The 20,133-nt window shown below is 37.7% G+C and overlaps 1 protein-coding gene across 12 annotated transcripts in view; it reads right to left on the reverse strand.

Annotated features, from left to right (window-relative positions):
- The window catches only part of IFT80 (intraflagellar transport 80), a 185,640-nt gene that overhangs the window by 35,007 nt on the left and 130,500 nt on the right, over positions 1 to 20,133 (reverse strand). For all 12 annotated transcript variants that reach the window (XR_012430824.1, XM_074031329.1, XM_074031331.1 and 9 more), the window contains 3 exons: positions 15,156 to 15,274; positions 11,399 to 11,473; positions 8,403 to 8,566 (listed from right to left, as the gene is read on the reverse strand). Coding sequence is in view for 11 of the 12 variants with exons in the window: in XM_074031329.1 (XP_073887430.1) it covers positions 8,403 to 8,566; positions 11,399 to 11,473; positions 15,156 to 15,274 (358 nt within the window). In the remaining variant the exon portion in view is untranslated. The remainder of the gene's footprint in view (positions 1 to 8,402; positions 8,567 to 11,398; positions 11,474 to 15,155; positions 15,275 to 20,133) is intronic.

Here is a 20,133-nt window from a genome sequence, read left to right on the forward strand (position 1 = left end):
ATGGGGGAGAATCAGAGAGTGATTACCCTACCATACAATGGGGTGCAGATGGTTAAAAGCCACTTCTTCCCCTTCTTAAGGGAAATGGAGATAGGGAAGTGTGGATGGTTTTAGAATGGGTAGTAAATGATTTCTAAGGGAATTCAGTGGGCATGAAGAACATTCAGTGGCCTGGAACCGTCTGTTGGGCCCACAGAGCACACAATGGTTTGTGACAAAAGTCTGCTCAGGTGTGTTGCCAGCTTTCTGTATTTCTTCCTGCAATATGAGTTTAGTTAATGAAAACTCAAGGAAGGGACCAGAGAGAATTGTTGTCTTCTTTGGTGGGTCCGAAGTTGAGGTAGATAAGGGAACTTCAGCACAGCATGTCAAAGCACCATATTTTGGGGTGTCAGTTTCTAGACCCCAATAATAGACCATCATATTCCACAAAGGAAAAACATGTTGAATGTCTACTATAATGCCAGGCAACATGTTATGTGCTGCTCAGTTTTCTGTTATTAATATGCTACGCTGGTATAATCAATAATTTATCTGGTCTTTGTCCTGAAGCTTCAAAAATGCTGAGACTTTCCTGAGTGATTAGAGTAGCTGTATTATTGCTAGTGAGGAGACTCTTGATGGGCCCCTAAATAGCTTCAGGATAGGGGCTGATAATCAGATCAAGCATGTGGTTAAAGGGTCTGAACTTTCAGGTTCCCAGTCTCTGGAGATGGGAAGCGGGCTGGAGACTGGGTTCATCATGTGGCCAATGATTTAATTAACCATGCCAATGTAATAAAACCCCATACAAATTCTGAATGCCAAAGCTCAGTGGAGCTTCCTGGTTACTGAATACATTGATGAGCAGAGAAGATGATGTGTCCTGAGAGGAGAGGGAACAGAAACTCTGTGTCCATCCTTTATAATAAAACTGTAATAATAAGTATAGCTTTCCTGAGTTCTGTGAGTCATTTTAGTGAATTATCAAACTTGAAGGCATTGTGGGAATCCCTGAATTTGCAGCTAGTTGGTCAGGAAAGTAGGCAGCTGCAGTGGGGTTGGGGGAGCGTTAGACTTGTGACTGTCATCTGAAATAGGAGCAGTCTTGTGGAAGACTGTGCCCTTAAGCTTTGGTGTCTGCATTAACTCCGGGTAGTGTAGAAATGAATTGCAGTATACCCAGCTGAGATGAAAATGGAATAGTTGGTATCAGGTTACTGAAACATATGGTTTGGGAAGAGAAAGATGAAAGGGCAGGGGATGAAGAACTTCTGATTCCTCAGTGGCCATGGGGTCCCCCAGGATACGAAACACCAGCTATGCTGCAATCAGTTATTGGAGGCAAAAGTTACCGATGAAATTTAGAGATAATGCATACATCTTCTGGGAACTGGCTCACTAAATGCATAGGAAAATGCAAAACAGTAAGAAAAAAGAGAAATATACAATCTCTTGGTAATTGCTATCTATAATATAACAGCTAAAAATGAAAGGAAGAGATGAATCAAATATAAATTCTGGCCAGTCTAAATTATGGCCTCTAGCCTCAGGGCCCCAAATGAAGGAACGAATGTGTTGGGAAAGATACTGGATTCTTGCCAGTTCAAGGAACAGGCACTAGCCTCAGAGTCATTTTCAAAGGAAAAAGTTATGCTGAAACAAATCATGAAAAAGACTAAAATGATCCATAAAAGAATGGGGACAGACAGAGGGAAGTGTCTAGAAACTCATTCAAACTGGGAAAAAAATCTTTAAACAGTTATTAAGAAATACAGTGTGGTCCGGGCTTGGTGGCTCACGCCTGTAATCCCAGCACTTTGGGAGGCCAAGGCGGGCGGATCACAAGGTCAGGAGATTGAGGCCATCCTGGATAACACAGTGAAACCTTGTCTCTACTAAAAATATAGAAAATTAGCCAGGCGTGGCGGCCTGTGCCTGTAGTCCCAGCTACTCGGGAGGCCGAGGCAGGAGAATGACGTGAACCTGGGAGGTGGAGCTTGCAGTGAACCGAGATCACGTCACTGCACGCCAGCCTGGGTGACAGAGCGAGACTCCATCTCAAAAAAAAAAAAAAAAAAAAAAAGAAAGAAAGAAAACACAGCAAACAAAACTATAAAAACCCTGGAAGACAACCTAGGCAATACCATTCTGGACATGGGAACAAGGAAAGATTTCATGACAAAGATGCCAAAAGCAATCACAACAAAAGCAAAAATTGACAAATAGAATCTAATTAAATTTAAGACCTGCACAGCAAAAGAAACTATCAACAGAGTAAACAGACAACCTACAGAATAGGAGAAAATTTCTGCAAACTGTGCATCTGACAAAACTCTAATATCCAACATCTATAAGGAACTTAACAAATTTTTAAGAAAAAAAACCCATTAAAAATTGGGTAAAGGACAGGAACTTAAAAGAAGACATACATGTGGCCAACAAACATATGAACGAAAGCACAGTATCACTGATCATTAGAGAAATATAAATCAAAACCACAATGAGATACCATTTCATACCAGTCAGAATGGCTATTATTAAAAAGTCAAAAAATAACAGATGCTGGTGAGTTGTGGAGAAAAGGGAATAGTTTAACACTGTTGGTGGGAGTGTAAATTAGTTCAATCATTGTGGAGAGGAGTGTGGCAATTCCTCAAAGAGCTAAAAACAGAACTACCATTCAACCCAGCAATCCCATTACTGGGTGTATACCCAAAGGAATATAAATCAGTCTGCCACAAAGACATATGCATGCAAATGTTCACTGCAACACCTATCCACAATGGCAAAGACATGGAGTCAACTTAAATGCCCATCAATGACAGATCTGATAAAGAAAATGTTGTACATATACACCATGGAATACTGTCCAGCCATAAAAAAGAATAGATCATGTCCTTTGCGGGAATGTTGATGGAGCTGGAGGCCATTATCCTTAACAAACTAATGCAGAAAGAGAAAACCAATTACCACATGTTCTCACTTATAAGTGGGAGCTAAATAATGAGAACTCATGGACACAAAGAGGGAAACAGAGACTGGGGGCTTGAGGGTGAAGAGTGGGAGGAGGGAGAGGATCAGAAAAAATAATTATTGGGTACTAGGCTTAGTAACTAGGTGATGAAATAATCTGTACAATAAACCCCTATGACACAACGTTTACCAATGTAACAAACCTACACATGTACCCTGAACCTAAAACAAAAGTTTTTTTGGTTGTTTTTTAAAGAAATGGGGTGAAAAAGCAAATGCTGATGGGGGTAAAATGAAAGGGAAAGAGAAAGGAGAGAGTCAAGGGACTCATCATAGCAGTGTGGGAGTCTGGGATCAAAACACAGAGGTTGGGTGGACCAATGGGGCGGTCCTGCTAGTGCCCCAAAATTTAAGAGTGCTAAGCAAATCTGCTTTATTCATCTTAGTTTGGAAGAATTTGGAAAGCAGAAAGGCAAAGATGGCAACAAGAAACCTGACCTTGAATTACCTGGAGCAATGGTCTACCAATTTAATCAAGAAAAAGATTCAGGAAAGAGACTGGGTTCCTTGGCTCAATTCTGAGCTGCAGACCCAACACCTTAAGCACATGAATAGGCAAAATGGTCAGTGGGTAGAGAGGAGAAGACTCTAGACACCTTGATGCAAAAGTGCCATGTACTTTGGTCCAAAACCCCCTGGTGAAGTCCTAAAGGAGACTACAATTAAATTGAAAGAGTACAGAAGTGCAAGCGTTGGTAGAAGAAAGGTGAAAGTTTGAATGAAAACTGGAGAGTTTAAACAGACTTTATGTGAAGAGGCTGTGTCTCCATTCACCTGAATGTTTCATGGGAATAGATACTATGCCTGACCGGAACACTTCACCCACCTACTACTGAAAGTCCTAATGGGGCCAGGCTCACACCTGTAATCCCAGCATTTTGGGATGCTGAGGTGGGCAGATCACTTGAGGTTAGGAGTTTGAGACCAGCCTGGCCAACATGGTAAAACCCCACCTCTCCTAAAACTACAAAAAATTAGCTGGGAGTGGTGGCGCATGCCTGTAATACTAGCTATTCAGGAGGCTGAAGCAGGAGAATCATTTGAATCTGGGAGGAGGAGGTTGCAGTGAGCCGACATCACGCCACTGAACTCCAGCCTGGGCAACAGAGTGAGACTGTGTCTCAAAAAAAGGAAAAAAAAAAAAAGAAAACAAAGTCCTAATGGGAATCACAACTAGATTGAGAGGATATAGAAATGCAAGAGCTAATGGCATTAAGGTGAAAGTTTTGGATGAAAATTTGTATATTTAAACAAGTTTTTTTTTTTTTTTTAGACGGAGTTTTTGCTCTTGTTGACCAGGCTGGAGTGCAGTGGTGCGATCTCAGCTCACTGTAAAGTCTGCCTCCTGGGTTCAAGCGATTCTCCTGCCCCACCCTCCCGAATAGCTGGGACACCGGCTAATTTTTTGTATTTTTAGTAAAGACGGGGTTTCGCCATGTTGGCCAGGCTGGTCTTGAATTCCTGACCTCAGGTGATCCGCCTGCCTTGGCTTCCCAAAGTGCTGGGATTACAGATGTGAGCCACCACACCTGGCCCCAAACGAGCTTTATGTTAAGTAGTTGTGTCTCATTTGCCAGAATGTATTATGGGGACTGATATTACATCTGACTGGAGAGCGTTTCCTCTATCAAGTAACGTGAAACAGAAGGCATGTAAATCCACCCTTTAAGCAATATTAATTGGGAATGCAAAATGGGAATCAATAAGATTACTCAAGTTCAACAGGCCTTGAATATCAATCAGTATATGAACTAGTATGGACGAATTCTCTATACAATAACCCTGGGTAGAATACAGATTGGAACTTACAGGAGAAAGCCTATGAACACCTCTCGGTGAAAATTACTGGGATTCTGGACTAGAGAATTCCCATCTGGGGGCAATTACTAGCTTGCTATCTGACATTAATTGAAACTGACCCTATAACCGAAGAATAGAAAATAATCTTGAAATCTAATGTACCCATAATATCTTGGGTGACACTGGAGACAGATTCTACTAGGAAAGGCAATGCCCAGAAGAGTTTCATAATAAAATGGAAATGTATTGAGTAGGAACACATTACTGGGAAATACAAAAAGTTACAGTGTATTCATGAGTCTACCTGCTCTGACTGACTTTGGAACCACTTGAGGAGCTGCCAAATTCTGTTGACACTCGGACAGTGGCCTATAAACAGCTCTCAATTAACTAACAGATAGTTGCTTGGTTTATGAATAGCAGTTCTATTGTGAACATACAACGTTTTATTTGTAAGGCCACCCCCTGACAGAAGAAGGTGTGGTGGGCCGCACTGCATGCTGTTTGCCTCGATATCTGAGTTTTTATTAACTTGCAGGCCATGGTCACATGGTCAGGCAAGAAGGACAATGGAAAACTGGCCTGTTATAGGAATGCCCATATAGGGTACAGCCTTCAAGGAACTTACTATGGGAACTTGATGGGTGCATTAAGGTATGGCGTATCACTGCTTATCAGGAGACTTCCCCTTCTAGGTTCAAAAGGTGATTGGAATTGATGAGCAAATACCTCAGGATGCCTGCTTGAGGTGGCCCCCTTGGGTATATGAAGCAAGTGAACACTGGGGGCTGCAGCAATGCAGAGATGAACTAAATCTAGAAATGTTCCTCTCAAATCCTCTGAGGCACAAAATACCAGCAAGAACTTTCTGTCTGCCCATGACAGACTGCAGATGGCTATAGGGCAGATTCCCCAGGAGGATGGCCCTATATATAGCTGGAAACCTGGACTCATGCCAGTAGCCCTGGAGGGCTACAAAAGGGTCCTGAGATGAGTAAATGCTGACTCTGCACTGGGCTTTGCTTAACCAGTGGTAGCCTGGCAAATACTGAGGGAATTATAAAAGAACCAGCAGAGAAGATAATGCATTGATTTGGACTACCTAGTCACATTTCATCAGACCAAGGAACATACTTTACAATCCATAATGTCCAACAATGGGCAGAGAGATATCTTCCCCAGAGTAATGGTTTGGTAAAGAATCAGAATGGTAAGTTAAAACAGCGGTTTTCTAAAACAGGGGAAAGCATGAAGAACTGGCTTGCATGCCTGCATGAGTATGGATTCAGCAAGAGAGAAGCAAAGAGATAGATTCCTGCACTAGATAGATTCCTCTGTTTTTTTGTTTTGTTTTGTTTTGAGACAGAGTCTCGCTCTGTCACCCAGACTGGAGTGCAGTGGTGCGATCTTGGCTCACTACAACCTCGGCTCACTGCAACCTCCGCCTCCCAAGTTCAAGCGATTCTCCTGCTTCAGCCTCCTGAGTAGCTGGGATTACAGGTGCGTACCACCATGGCCGGCTAATTTTTGTATTTTTAGTAGAGACAGGGTTTCACCATGTTGGTCAAGTTGGTCGAGCTCCTGACCTTGTGATCTGCCCACCTTGGCCTCCTTTTGTTTTTTTGATGGATCTCAGGGAGAGGGGGAAGGGAAAAGAGGATGCTGGTATGGCAAAACACTTTTTTCTTTCTTCCTTATATCACCTTCTCCTACTTGACACCATGGTCCCAAGACCAGGGCTACCACTACAAATGCCAGAAGCAGGGATGGTCCCCAAGAAAGAAACTATAACTATACTTTTAAGCCTTAATGTCAAAATTCCTAAGGACCTGATAGGATGGGTTGTGCCTTCACTACATCTGGAGATTGGGGGTTTAATAGTGAATGCAGCTTTATTGGCTGGTAGAGGAAACAGCCTGTTTGCTCTGTACAAATGGATAGGAGAAATAATAGCTGAGAGTAAAGAAATGAATAAATGGGTTATGCAATAAGTAAAATACTACATTAATGCTTCAAAAGAGGCTCAGAGCAAAAGAATGATATTGTTTCTTAGCTTAATTATAGCTGATACATGAGAAGATGAAGCCATATATTGCTGAGACCTCTCCTACTTGGAACTTGACAAACTTGAATGGAATCCTGCAAACCTCAGAGGTCTAAACTTGAAGACAACTTGGTCACAAAACATGATGATGGACTGGACTAATTATTTTGTTTTTTGTTTTTTGGGTTTTTTTGTTTGTTTGTTTTTTTGAGACGGAGTCTCACTCTGTCGCCCAGGCTGGAGTGCAGTGGCGTGATCTCGGCTCACTGCAAGCTCCGCCTCCCAGGTTCACGCCGTTCTCTAGCCTCAGCCTCCTGAGTAGCTGGGACTACAGGCACCCGCCACCACGCCCACCTAATTTTTTGTATTCTAGTAGAGACAGAGTTTCACCATGTTATCCAGGATGGTCTCCATATCCTGACCTCGTGATCCGCCCACCTCGGCCTCCCAAAGTGCTGGGATTACAGGTGTGAGTCACTGTGCCTGGCCCAGACTGTACTAATTATTAATGACTAGTAGAACTCTAGTAATGTGCTAGTGTCTTCTGACTCCTATTTTACAATATGATATAACACTGGAATTGTTGGTAAGAGTATAAATACTGATAGTGATGATCGAATGTACTGGGAATGGAATTAAAAGCCTCCTATCTCTACCCAATATTGATTCCTCCAAACATTAGGCATACTCATGCTGGACCTGTTGACAGGAATGATCCTTTTGCCGTAAGGGATCCATGGTCATAGACCAGGGGGTGATCTGTAGTTGAATAAATAATTTGTCTGGTCTTTGTCCTGGGCTCCTGGCAGGTAGCTTCAAAAATGCTTGGGATTTTCTGAGTGATAGAGGTGTCTTTGTTATCCTAATAAGGTGACTCTGGTGAGCCCCTAGATAGCTTCAGGATAGCGGCTGGTCACCAGAAAGACCAATCTCATGTTCAGAGAGTTGAGCACTTTTCAGCCCTCCACCCCACCAGCAACCTCTTGAGAAGGGACCTGGAAACTGAGTGCAATCACATACTTATATTTATTTATGAATACTAATGTGGCCTAGATTTTTAAACAGAAAATTTAACTTATTCATACCTTTCTTTCAATTAACTTAAAATATGAATTTAAAAATATAAACAAATTAAATAGTTCAATGAAGTGCAATATTTACTATGTTACCAAATGAAGAAAAAGGGAATATTTAAAAAGATCAAAAACTTAAACATTAATATATGTTTTTAGGACCACAACATTAAATTCAAACTCTCTACCAACAGCTACGCAGCTACGATAAAGATTTTTTCCTTATTACTGATCTTTGATGTTGTGACAATATCTATTTGTCCCATTAACTGGATATAGTATGACAACTTTAGCTGTTTAATTAACTCATGTTTTGAAAACAAATTAGAAAGCTCATAATTCTTTTTCTATAAAGTTGATGTATTGGTAGAAAATGTAAGTTAATTTATGAAAATTTTATAGTGTTAACAAATTTTATAGTTTTAACAAATTTTCATATTTGACAGGAAAAATTATAAAAATGTACTTACTTTTTTCATCAGCTTTGTCTCTTATTGCTATGGTATCATTACTCAAAGATACAGTCTGTGCATTCAGAATATCTGTTCTCATTCCAGGAAATTTTGGAGATGAAATAAAGCGCCCTTCATATGAATATAAATAGATACTACTACCATCTACAAGAAGAAAATGTCTAAAAAATAAAGAATAGAAATAGATTCTCAAATAGGAATATATTATATTTTCGTTTTTATATTACAGAATAGTTTATCCTTGGGAAAAAAATCTAAATCTTACAATTAATATCAATGTGTAGATATATAAGGAATAAAACATTTCAAACACTGAAAACCAGCATTGGTTGTTTTGGTTTGTTTTCTCGGTTTTTGTTTTATTATGAAGTAGAAGAAGAAAAAGGTCCATAATCATCACCCTATACACTAAAATTTTGACTTCTTTTACATTATACCCACAATTCATTTCCTTTCCTAAAGAAGATTCTATACAAAGACAATCAAAAAATCTTAGAGTTTACAATATAGTCATGTTAATGCCAGGTGCTATTTGTTTCATGAAACAGTCTTAATACATATTTTATAACTAAAGATTATGCTAAAAATAATTAAAGATTAAATAGTGGTTAAAGTCTAAAGTAGTGAAAATGACTAAAAAAATTAACATTAGGGCAAGCATTTATTAAAATAAGGTAGTTGTGACTTTAAAATCATATGGTGACTATCAGTATGTATTCATATCTAAAAACTCATATTTTTTTGCCACAGGGTCAGATTCATCTGCTATATTGACAACCATATTTAAGGCATAGGGCTCTCTGTTGTTACTTTTTTATTAACTCGAAACATAAATATTTTATGGCTGTTATATTTTTCCTTTGAAAATTTATGAATATTGTACAAAATAATTCAAGCAATACAGAGAAAACAAAAGACCTCTTGAGATCCTACCTCCATAGAGATAACTATGGCAATAGTATATTGCTTTACTAACTCACTCATTCCCCGATACACATTTGTTTCAAATTATTCACTGTTTTAAAGAATGTCTACAGTGTATATACACCTCCATATGTCTGCCCTACTTATTTCCTTAGTTCAGCTTCTAGAAATGCAATTACTGGATTAAAGAGCATACATTTAAAATGTTTAAATATATATTGTTATACTGCCCTTTGAAAAGTTGTATTGATTTACACACATACTATGGCTATATGGGTGTGCCTGTTTCCTTAATGCTGAAGACATTATTACTTTTCAAAATCTTATGTTTAATGTTTTAAATATCCTTGATTCAGAATTGGTTCTTGATTTAGGAATTGCTAATTGTTCTTTTTTTGCTATGGAAACAAAAAGGAAATAAACACCAAAACCAATGAAAAATTAGTATCTAATGAACACCAACTATATACACTTTAATTAATACTTGAGGATTGGTAGGTAGTTTATTTAATTGAAGGGTTGGGCCCTTACACACTGGTGTATGGTCATACATATTGGTTTATGAAAACAATACTTGCTAAACTTGACAAAGTGACATATATTAGTATATATTCCTTTGTCTCCGTACTAAAAGTATTTTTGTTTCCAAATAAGACACTATAGCTTTTAACCTACTTGTGAGTAAACACCCTGTTTCAAGGGGCAAACATCTCTAATTGCATAAATAAGACCAATGATAGGCAGTGACTAAATTTTTTGGCTATTTATGCCATTAATATATGTCTTTATTAAGAGTATACTCAATAAATACATTTATAAATAATGTATAAATGAATTTATTTGGAACTGTTAGAGTAAAAAGCATTTCAGATATATGTTTTTTAGATAGCTGACATTTTACCTTTTAAATGACAAAAATGACTTAAAAAATTTATGGTATAACTAAACAATTCATATATTTCAATTTCATTAAATAGATAACATAAAATTTGATATGACACTTCATTGGTCACTCAAGGTCATCAATACGGTGATCACATTTTTCACTATTTAACTGATAACTTTGATACTCATAAGAATCTGTTGGTGTGCAGAATCCTTATACTACTCAGCTACACAGTTCTGTGCTTTTAGTTTTCTCCATGTTCCCTTGCCAGGCAACCACTTTTCTTCCTGTCATTGTGCCAGCCTCTAGCAGTCCACCAGTACCATTCTTCTTCTGGTTTTCTATTTATAAAAAGCTGTGGGCTAGAAAAGCTGATAATAAACACTATTAAGAGCTGCCTACATGATGAGTAAAGGGATGAGGAATAAAGCGCATGGTTTTGGGGCAAATGTTTTATGGGTAGATATTTTAGGTAACTGTCGATTATATTTTCACAATTTTTAACAAGCTTTATTGGGTTGTAGCTAAGTCCTCCTCTGATGCAGTAGGCTATTGCTGTACGCAAGAGACTAATTGACAGTTTTCATGGAAAAGCGTAGGTTCTTGACTAATAGCTATTCCTAATTTACTCCAGTTAATTGCCTGGCATTTCTTAGTCCTGTATACACTGAATGTCTTAGTAGAGAAAACTAGTTTTCAAACTTCAGGTCACAGCCCAGTAGGCCCATGAAACCAAAGAGTTTCAACCAATATTTAAAACAAAGCAGAACAGAAAATAGGGGGGCCATGAGGTAAAAATTCTTTACTAGTTATCTACCTAGGTTGCTCCCATTCTCTCATGTCATCACTCGGATATTTACTTGTAATGAGTTTATTCTCATCATTTAAAATAAATAGCTTTAAAATTTGTTTCAATTTCTAATACTGTAAATACTGATATATTTAACCCACATATAACCCTCAGTAATTTTCTAAGAATGTTAAGAAATTCAGAGACTAAAATGTTTCAGAATCACTGATTTAAAAAACTTTATTCTTTTCTTTTTATTCTAAAATGTATAATAGAAACAGATTTGTTCTAAATGATTAGTATATCATTCTTTTAATTGGATGTTTTTATTAAAGAGTGCTTTAATGCTATTTATTTTAACCCCAGATCCAACAGTTAAACATAATAAATTACCTTTCTGCCTGCAGAATTAAACTAACAGTTCCTTCTTTGAGATCAAATATAATTGGTGTGTTCCAGTTCTTCGTGCTAAAAGACAAGTAAAATGGATATGTATTAACATTTAAAATAGCAAATACTTTTAAATAAGTAGATAGGTATTCATTTTAAATAAAGTGACTTTAGTTTCATAGTAATTATATACATACTTCTATTACAGCATTTGGTGCATTGTTCTGAAATTATTCCTTGATGTGTCTGTGTCCCCAACTAAAAAGCAGAGACTCTGTATCTCCAGCAATTAGCACATAATGGGAATCCAATAAATGTTTACTGGAGGTATTACAACATGTGAATTGGGGAATTCTAAGTTTGAGTTCTGCCATTTATCGGCTCTGTGAGTTTGGGCAAGTCATCTAATGATTCTCATTAAAAAAAACAGCAGCAGCATGGCATAATGAAGAGATGATAGCTTTTTGTTAGACATATCTGGATTAGAAATATGGCTTCACCACCTGTCAGCCACTTGATCTTAAGCTTAACCTGCTAAGCATTAGTTTCCTTATTTGTAAAATGGGGATAATGATGACTTACATAGTGTCTGGCAAACTACCTGTTATAAAGCAGGTACCAGGCAAACAGAAACTAATAACAGTAATATGATGAACATGATTATTTTTCCTGCAGACCTCCCAATGTTATTGTTGGGTTGAAATGAAAATATTTCTGTGAAGCATTCTGTAAACTCTAAAATACTATATAAATGTAAGCCATGAACATGCTTATTGAATAAATTGATTAATAAATGAACAAGCAAATCATTTTGTTTTTATAGGGTAACATCAATCAAAGATTTGGGTGGGTAAAGAGAACATTTACAAACAGAAAAACTCATCCTTAAATAATAAAAGTTGTTCCACAGTTTAAAATAAGTTTTATTATTTCTATATATTCTGAATTTCAGTAACTTTCATAAAGCCGATTCTCTAAATCAGATTAAATCTCATGTGCAAATCCAGAAGATGGAGGAGGGAAGGGGAAGGAAGCAGTGAGTAAGCAAACAGGTAGGCAACTAATCTTGACTAATGTAAAGATTCTGATAATAATTTCAGTAAGTAAATACATGGACAAGGCAAAATAACAAATAAAGAACTGCTAATAATTAGTGATTATTAATTACTGATTATTAATTAGTCTGGGGTTCATAGATATGATAAAGATATATGCTTTTGCACTTTAGAAAAAAATCACAAAATACTTTATTAATTAACCTTCATTCTTTGTCAAGAAAGTTGATAAGAAAAATAGTGATTATGTGAGGGTTTTTTTAATGCCCCCTAAGAAAATATCTGAGATTCCTGACAACTGAGAGATACATAAATGCCATGGAAATATAGACTCCCTAAGCTATAAATGCTGAATAGAACAAGAATATTAATATAATTATCTGAAAAATCAAATGAAAATTTAATATAGAATGCTTATATATTGTTTTCTTTTTCTGGAACTTCTTTTCATATAAACTAGTAAACTACTTGCATGTCTGTTTTTATAATTATATTTTTATTACTAAAAAAGAGCCAACAGTTATTAAGAACTTGGATTCAAATCCCCACTTTCCTTTAGTAACAAAGTCAATAATCTGATGTAAGGCAAGTTATCTAATCATTCTCTATGTCCTTTAGCTTCAGCTTTCAAATCAGAATAATAATAAACATGAAAGACAGTATAACAGTTGCTCAATAAATGACAGTCATTATTATCTAAAATGCTAGTAGGCTTTTAAAACTTTATGAAATATGTTTTCGTGGTGATTCATTCCCACTACTGCATCCTGGCATTTCATAACCACTGCTGCATCCTGGTATTAATATTTTGTACCTTAATAAATGTCTTGACAATCAAAGAGGGGAGGCAAGGTTCAAACAGAAAAGAAGAAAAGCAATCTTAAATTTGCCGCACATTAACTTGTAAGGGAGGCCGGGCGCGGTGGCTCACGCCTGTAATCCCAGCACTTTGGGAGGCCGAGGTGGGCGGATCACGAGGTCAGGAGATCGAGACCATCCTAGCTAACACGGTGAAACCCCGTCTCTACTAAAAATACAAAAAAAATTAGCCGGGCGTGGTGGCTGGCGCCTGTAGTCCCAGCTACTCGGGAGGCTGAGGCAGGAGAATGGCGTGAACCCGGGAGGCGGAGCTTGCGGTGAGCCGAGATCGTGCCACTGCACTCCAGCCTGGGCGACAGAGAGAGACCCCTCTCAGAAAAAAAAACAAAAAACAAAAAACTTGTAAGGGAAAAGTAGAATGACCAAAAAAAAATTAATAGCTGCTAAACTTTGGGTATTTTTAAAGGCAACTTCTCTAATACATGTAACACCTAATGATACTAATCCTACAGATTCAAACATTATGTCCTTGCCACTATAACTAGTAGAATAATGGGGAAGTTATTATGGGGAAATTAAGAGCCTTATCTTCCCTCAAACAAACAAATAAACACTAAACTGAAGAGATCTCTGTTCTCCCCTGCCCCATGAAAATTAATTATTCAAACACCTATCTGCATTAAAGTGATTGTATGGTTTTCTCACATTCTATAATCCCTTCCCCACATCTCAGCTGCTTAACTTGGTATCTTTTTTGAATTTTCCCAAATTCTTACTGTTCCTCTTTTGCTCTCATGTAAGAAAAAAAAAAAAAAAAAAAAACTCACATAAAATTAAATTGCTTATTTCTTTATCCACTCACCTCTGTTTCTTCTATTTCATTACTTCAGATTTGGCTATTTGTCCCAAATTGCAGATTCTGATTAGTAGCAGGTTTATATATAGTGAGTGGGAATTTTAAAATATATAGTTGTAGCAGTTGTTAATTAAATACCTTTGTGTTGTGTACTATTAGACTTTAGGATACCAAGATGATGCTATACTTTACATATTTTAATTCATTTATTAATTCAAAAGTATTTATTAAGTACTCACAACACATTGGGCACTGTGCTAGGTGCTAGACATATAGTGGTGAATGAGACACATATAGTCTCCATCTCAATTGTATATTCAGTGACTAAACTATAACTACGTAATGTTACAAATAATAAGGACAAAATTTTAAAAAAATCCTTAACTATTTCTAACTCTTGAAAGCATCATAGTGGTTACATGAGTTTTTTGGATAGTTGAGGAATCAACTGGTAGCATGCTAGAGCCAGCTTGTACTAGTTACTAAGTTTTCAAGAATTTTGTAAGCCAACTGTTAAATAAAGCCATTATTTATTATTTGACACAGGGTCTCACTCTGTTGTCCAGGCTGGAGTGCAGTGGTAGGGTCACAGCTCACTGCACCCTAGACCTCCTTGGCTCAAGCAATCCTCCAGTCCCAGCCTCCTGAGAAGCTAGGACCACAGTGCGCACCACCATGCCCAGCTAATTCAAAAAATTTTTGTAGAGATGGGGTCTCACTGTGCTGTTTATGCTAGTCTCAAGCTCCTGGACTCAAGCAATCCTCCTGCTTTGGTCTCCAAAAGTACTGGGGTTACAAGCATGAGCCATTGCACCTCGCCTGACTATTAACTGTTGATGTACAAACCTTATTAGATCTATTTTCACTGCTCTATGTTCACTTTCTCTCACTTCCTGGTTTGAGGTAGTTCAGGATAGCTGAGGTTTCGAGAAAGTTAAGCTTAAACCAAACCACGCTGATGTGAAATCCTGAAAATAAACTCCTCAGCATAGACAAAACTCTGAATTTTTAAGAAATGCAAGATGCTTACGAGAACACGTAACATTGAAGAGACGTTGAAACAACTAAGTGTGCGTAGTTCAAAGATGCTTTAATGACTCTATCACGGAATTCCAGTAAATCCACTGCATCATTAAGAACATTACGAACCTAAACAAGGAAAAAAAAATGCCAACAAACATCATTAAAACATATTCAAATTTTATTTACCTAAGTTAGCAAAATTTTGAAACACAAAAAAATTCAATGCACTACTGATTATCTAATCATATAAAAAAGAATTTAATAGAAACTAGGCATAAGGTAGTATACCTAATATTAAAAAAACCAACCAACAAAGTAGAGATACAGAAAATCTCTTAGAAATAAGTAGAAAAAGACCACAGAGATTTCTAACTTGCAAGCCAAACTTAATGATGTAGCAATGGAGTGATATAAAAAATATTCCAACACTGAGATATAGTCAAAGGAGGGTGGCATATTGAAGTTGGAAAGATTCTATGTGATTTCTGCCCAAAATGGTAAGAATATCTCTTTTTGGGGTTAGATTTTACTTAAAAATATACATTCTAAAAGAAGAGACATAATTGCTTTAAAAATCAAAAGTGGGGTAGGAGGTACTGGTAAACAAACCAATTGCATGGTGAAGAAGCCAAGCTGCAAGGAATGGGGAAAGGTATTTTCATATGCAAAAACACAGAGACAGTGTGTAAAAAAGCCAAGCAGCAACTAACAGAGAGAGATTTGCTTATGACAGTCAGATTTATCATAAAAGTTTGTAACAGACTATTTTGCAAGGATTTTAATATTTGGCAGTATTGGACAAAAATCTTGAAGTTGACGAACAAAGTGCAAGAAATTAAAAAAAACGTTAAGCAAATTAAATTTACCTAATCTCTGCCCAATACCAGAATGGGTATGGCAGCACAGTAAGAGGTGAAAAATAGAGGAAAAAAACGTAATTATACCTACAAATTAATACTGCTTTAAGTTCTCCTCAAAATGTTACCATTTTTCTAAATATAATGTGACAATTATAATATTAATGAACAATGAAAGGGTATGGAAAGAAAAACAGGAAGGTAAATCTAACTTCTTATAAGTACTTCAAAGAAGTACTTATGCCTACCAGGCACTGCCATGATCTAAATGTTTGTGTCTTCAAAATTCATATTTTGAAACCTAATCACCAGTATGACAGTATCAGCAGGTGGAGCCTTTGGAAGGTTATGAGCCCTTATGAATGGGATTAGTGCTCTTATAAAAGAGGCCCCAGAGAGCTGCCTTGCGCATTGCACCAAGCAAGGACACAGCAAGAAGGCACCATATATGAATTAGAAAGTGGGCCCTTGCCAGACCCTAAATCTGCTGGCACCTTGATCTTGGACTCCCAGCTTCCAAAACTGTGAGAAATAAACTTCTGTTGTTTATAAGCTACCCAGATTATGGTATTTTGTTACAGCAGACCAAACAGAATAAACAGGTATGTTATTTTTTTTTTTTTTACTATCTGCTGTCTAACTCCCATCTCCACCAAAATATTGACCCAGCAATCTCATTTCTAGAGTTCCATCCCAAAGATAAACAAGCAAAACTATAAAATACCGTATGCACAGACTATCACTGCAGCACTATTAGTAATAACAAAAGACCGGAAATAGCCCAAATGTCTATTGATAAGGGACAGGTTGTATAAACTGATATAGTCACACATATAGAGACATAAAGTGTCTATACATACAGCTATAAAAAGGAATGAGGAAGATCTATAGATGTCCATGAGATGTAGTAAAGTAAAAAAATGTGGCCGGGCGCGGTGGCTCACACCTGTAATCCCAGCACTTTGGGAGGCCAAGACGGGCAGATCACGAGGTCAGGAGATTAAGACCATCCTGGTTAACACGGTGAAACTCCGTCTCTACTAAAAATACACAAAATTAGCCGGGCGTGGTGGTGGGTGCCTGTAGTCCCAGCTACTCGGGAGGCTGAGGCAGGAGAATGGCGTGAACCCAGGAGGCGGAGCTTGCAGTGAGCCAAGATCGTGCTATTGCACTCCAGCCTGGGTGACAGAGTAAGACTCCGTCTCAAAAAAAAAAAAAAAAAAAAAAAAAGGCAAGATGCAGAACAGCGTGTATAGTATGATACCTTTTATCTAAGAAACGGAAGAATATGAAGATATGGACTTGCTCACATTTAAAAAAAATGAGAAATCTTAAACAGTATTCAGTAATATATTATTAGAATAATATTAATATTGTTATTTTCAAACTATATTTGGGGATATAATGTTTTTAGGAACCAAAATTTTCTGGTCAGAGAAGTGTTGCTCTTAAAAAAATCAAGAGTAAAACCCTATAATCTTAAATTTAAATTAGAAACCTCAGCATAAACTTGTGATGTATTTTTATCTGTCAAAAACAAAAACATTTCTTCCCAGTGTAGGCTCAAGTACAAAGAAAAAAGAAAAAAAAATTTGTCTAGAAGTAATGATTAAATCAGTAGCAATGAACACACGTTATTTACAGATCTGACTGTGGTCTGTACAAAAGAAGCCTGAAACATCTTGTCATACCAGAAAGCAAGGAAGCTATTGAAATCAGTCAAAAGAACATAGGAGCCAACTGGCCAAAGATGAGACAATTTGAGCATTATAGAGAATAACCACGATGGGTTGAAACACACAGAAAATGTTAAAATCTACAAGTTTATAATGATAACATCAATGACAACAAAAAAGAAATTTACTGGGCATGCTAGGAAACCAACTTATTTGAAAATTGGCAAATAGGAAAATCCGCATTTGTTACCATTCCCCATAGGGTAACCTAATGGTTGAGGAGGCAAACAAAGTCTTTCATACGAGAATTCTAGCTAATAAATGTGGAAGGAATGATAGAATTACAATGTTACTATTTCACAACCCCCAATGAAAAAAAAGGTCTAAACAACTATCATTAATGGCAGCTAAAGGCATTAAGGTAAAAAACCCAGTGGGAAACTATATGATAGATGAATCAGGTTTCTAATACCTGAACACACTGATCAAATCTTAACATCACTAAAAGAGAGACAAGCAGACATATGTGCCTCCTGATTTAATGCAACAGGAAGTGCACAGCATCGCCTAAGGCTCTAATCCAATAACCAGTCTAGAGGAAACACAGGATAAATGAACATATTAATTGTAATCAAGGCTGGGCATGGTGGCTTGTGCCTTTATTCCCAGCACTTTGGGTGGCTGAGGTGGGCAGAGTTCAAAACCAGCCCAGGCAACAAAGTGAGACCCTGTCTCTACAAAAAACAAACAAAAAAAATTAGCTAGGCGTGGTAGCAGACGCCTGTGGTCCCAGCTACTCGGGAGGCTGAAGTGGGAGGATCGTTTGAGCTTGGGAGGGCAAGACTACCGTGAGCCGTGACTGTGCCACTGCACTCTAGCCTGGGTGATAAAGTGAGAACATGTCTTGAAAAAATAAATACATAAATAAGTAAATAAAAATAAATAAATAAATGCAATCATACCACAAAGATGTAATCAGTCAAATACAGAATGTGGGAAATTCAACAGAATAACCTGGTTCCTTTAACAAATAAATTGTAAGTAAATAAATAAGAAGAAGTTGTTTCAGATTTTAAAAGACTTAAGAGACAAATTAATTAAATGCAATGTGGGGCTTTATTTCCTGATAAAAACAAACCAACTAGAAAAATATATTTAGAAAATAATTGGAGAAATGTGATTTGTTACTGTAGAAAGACGTTAGGAAAAGACTGGGGAAATGTGAATGTTACTATGGTAATGTTAAAATGAAAATAGTTCTTATCTTTCAGACTGTTTAAAAAGAACTTAAAAAACAATTCCAGAACTAGTGGTGAAGAAAAAGACATGAATATTTTTGCTCACCTCTTCAAGGCGTAGGAGGAATGACTGTAAAGAGGGGAGTAGTCTGATATCAAGTGTTTCAAAGGAGCTAGAGTTTTTTAGGGAAGAGGAGGTTATAATGGTCTAGAATCAGCAAGGAGGAGTAAGGAAGACATCTAACCAGATCCGGTGATATGCAGCGCATCAAAGAAAAACACCTCTACTTGAGAAGGCTGGAGGAAAAACACTGCTCTCAGTAGTCGGCTGCTTTTTGTTTGTTTGTTTTGAGACGGAGTCTCACACTGTCTCCTGGGCTGGAGTGCTATAGCGTGATCTCCGGCTCACTGCAACCTCCGCGTCCCAGGTTCAAGCTGGGACTCTTCCGCCTCAGCCTCCTGAGTAGCTGGGATTACAGGCGTGTGCCACCACACCCGGCTAATTTTTTTGTATTTTTAGTACAGACGGCGTTTCACCGTGTAAGCCAGGATGGCCTCAATCTCCTGACCTCATGATCCGCCTGCCTTGGCCTCCCAAAGTGCTGGGATTACAGGCGTGAGCTACCGTGCCAGGCCAGTAGTCAGCTGTTGTTAATTAGCACAAGAATGCTTTTAGTGAAAGGGCTGAGCTTTGTCTGCAAGGCCACAGCTATATGACTGCAGGTTGTGTACTGCACAACTCTGGGTCTATGTGAATGGTGCCCTCTGGAATTGAACAGGCCGCTGACTGCAGGTGGTGTCTTCAAATTTCCTAGGCCTACAACTACACATATGAAGCCCCATGTAGCAGGCGGCTGTAGAATTTTTAGGTCTCCTTTCAGGATGGAGAGAAAGGAGCTACCTCATAGACCCGCAGGCTCTGATTTCAAACAGAAACTTGAATCTAGTCCCTTGTCTCACTTCAAGTATTAATACTTTCAGTTTCCTTAGCCAGCAGGAGCAACTTTCCTCACTGCCTTTCCCTGCCTGCTTCTGGACCTGGAGTAGGTCTGAGACTCCACACTGCATTTTTGTTCTGTTTCTGGTCCACAGAGATCTTTATCTTGTTTTTGAGGCCAGATGAGTCTTTTATATATCTACATATTTAAATCTTTTGGTGCCAAAAGTATGTCTCTTTCTTCCATGTATGAATTAACACCATTTTTGTGAGAAGT

The sequence above is a fragment of the Macaca fascicularis genome, chromosome 2 (genome assembly GCF_037993035.2).
Source record: "Macaca fascicularis isolate 582-1 chromosome 2, T2T-MFA8v1.1".
Classification (NCBI taxonomy): Eukaryota; Metazoa; Chordata; class Mammalia; order Primates; family Cercopithecidae; genus Macaca; species Macaca fascicularis.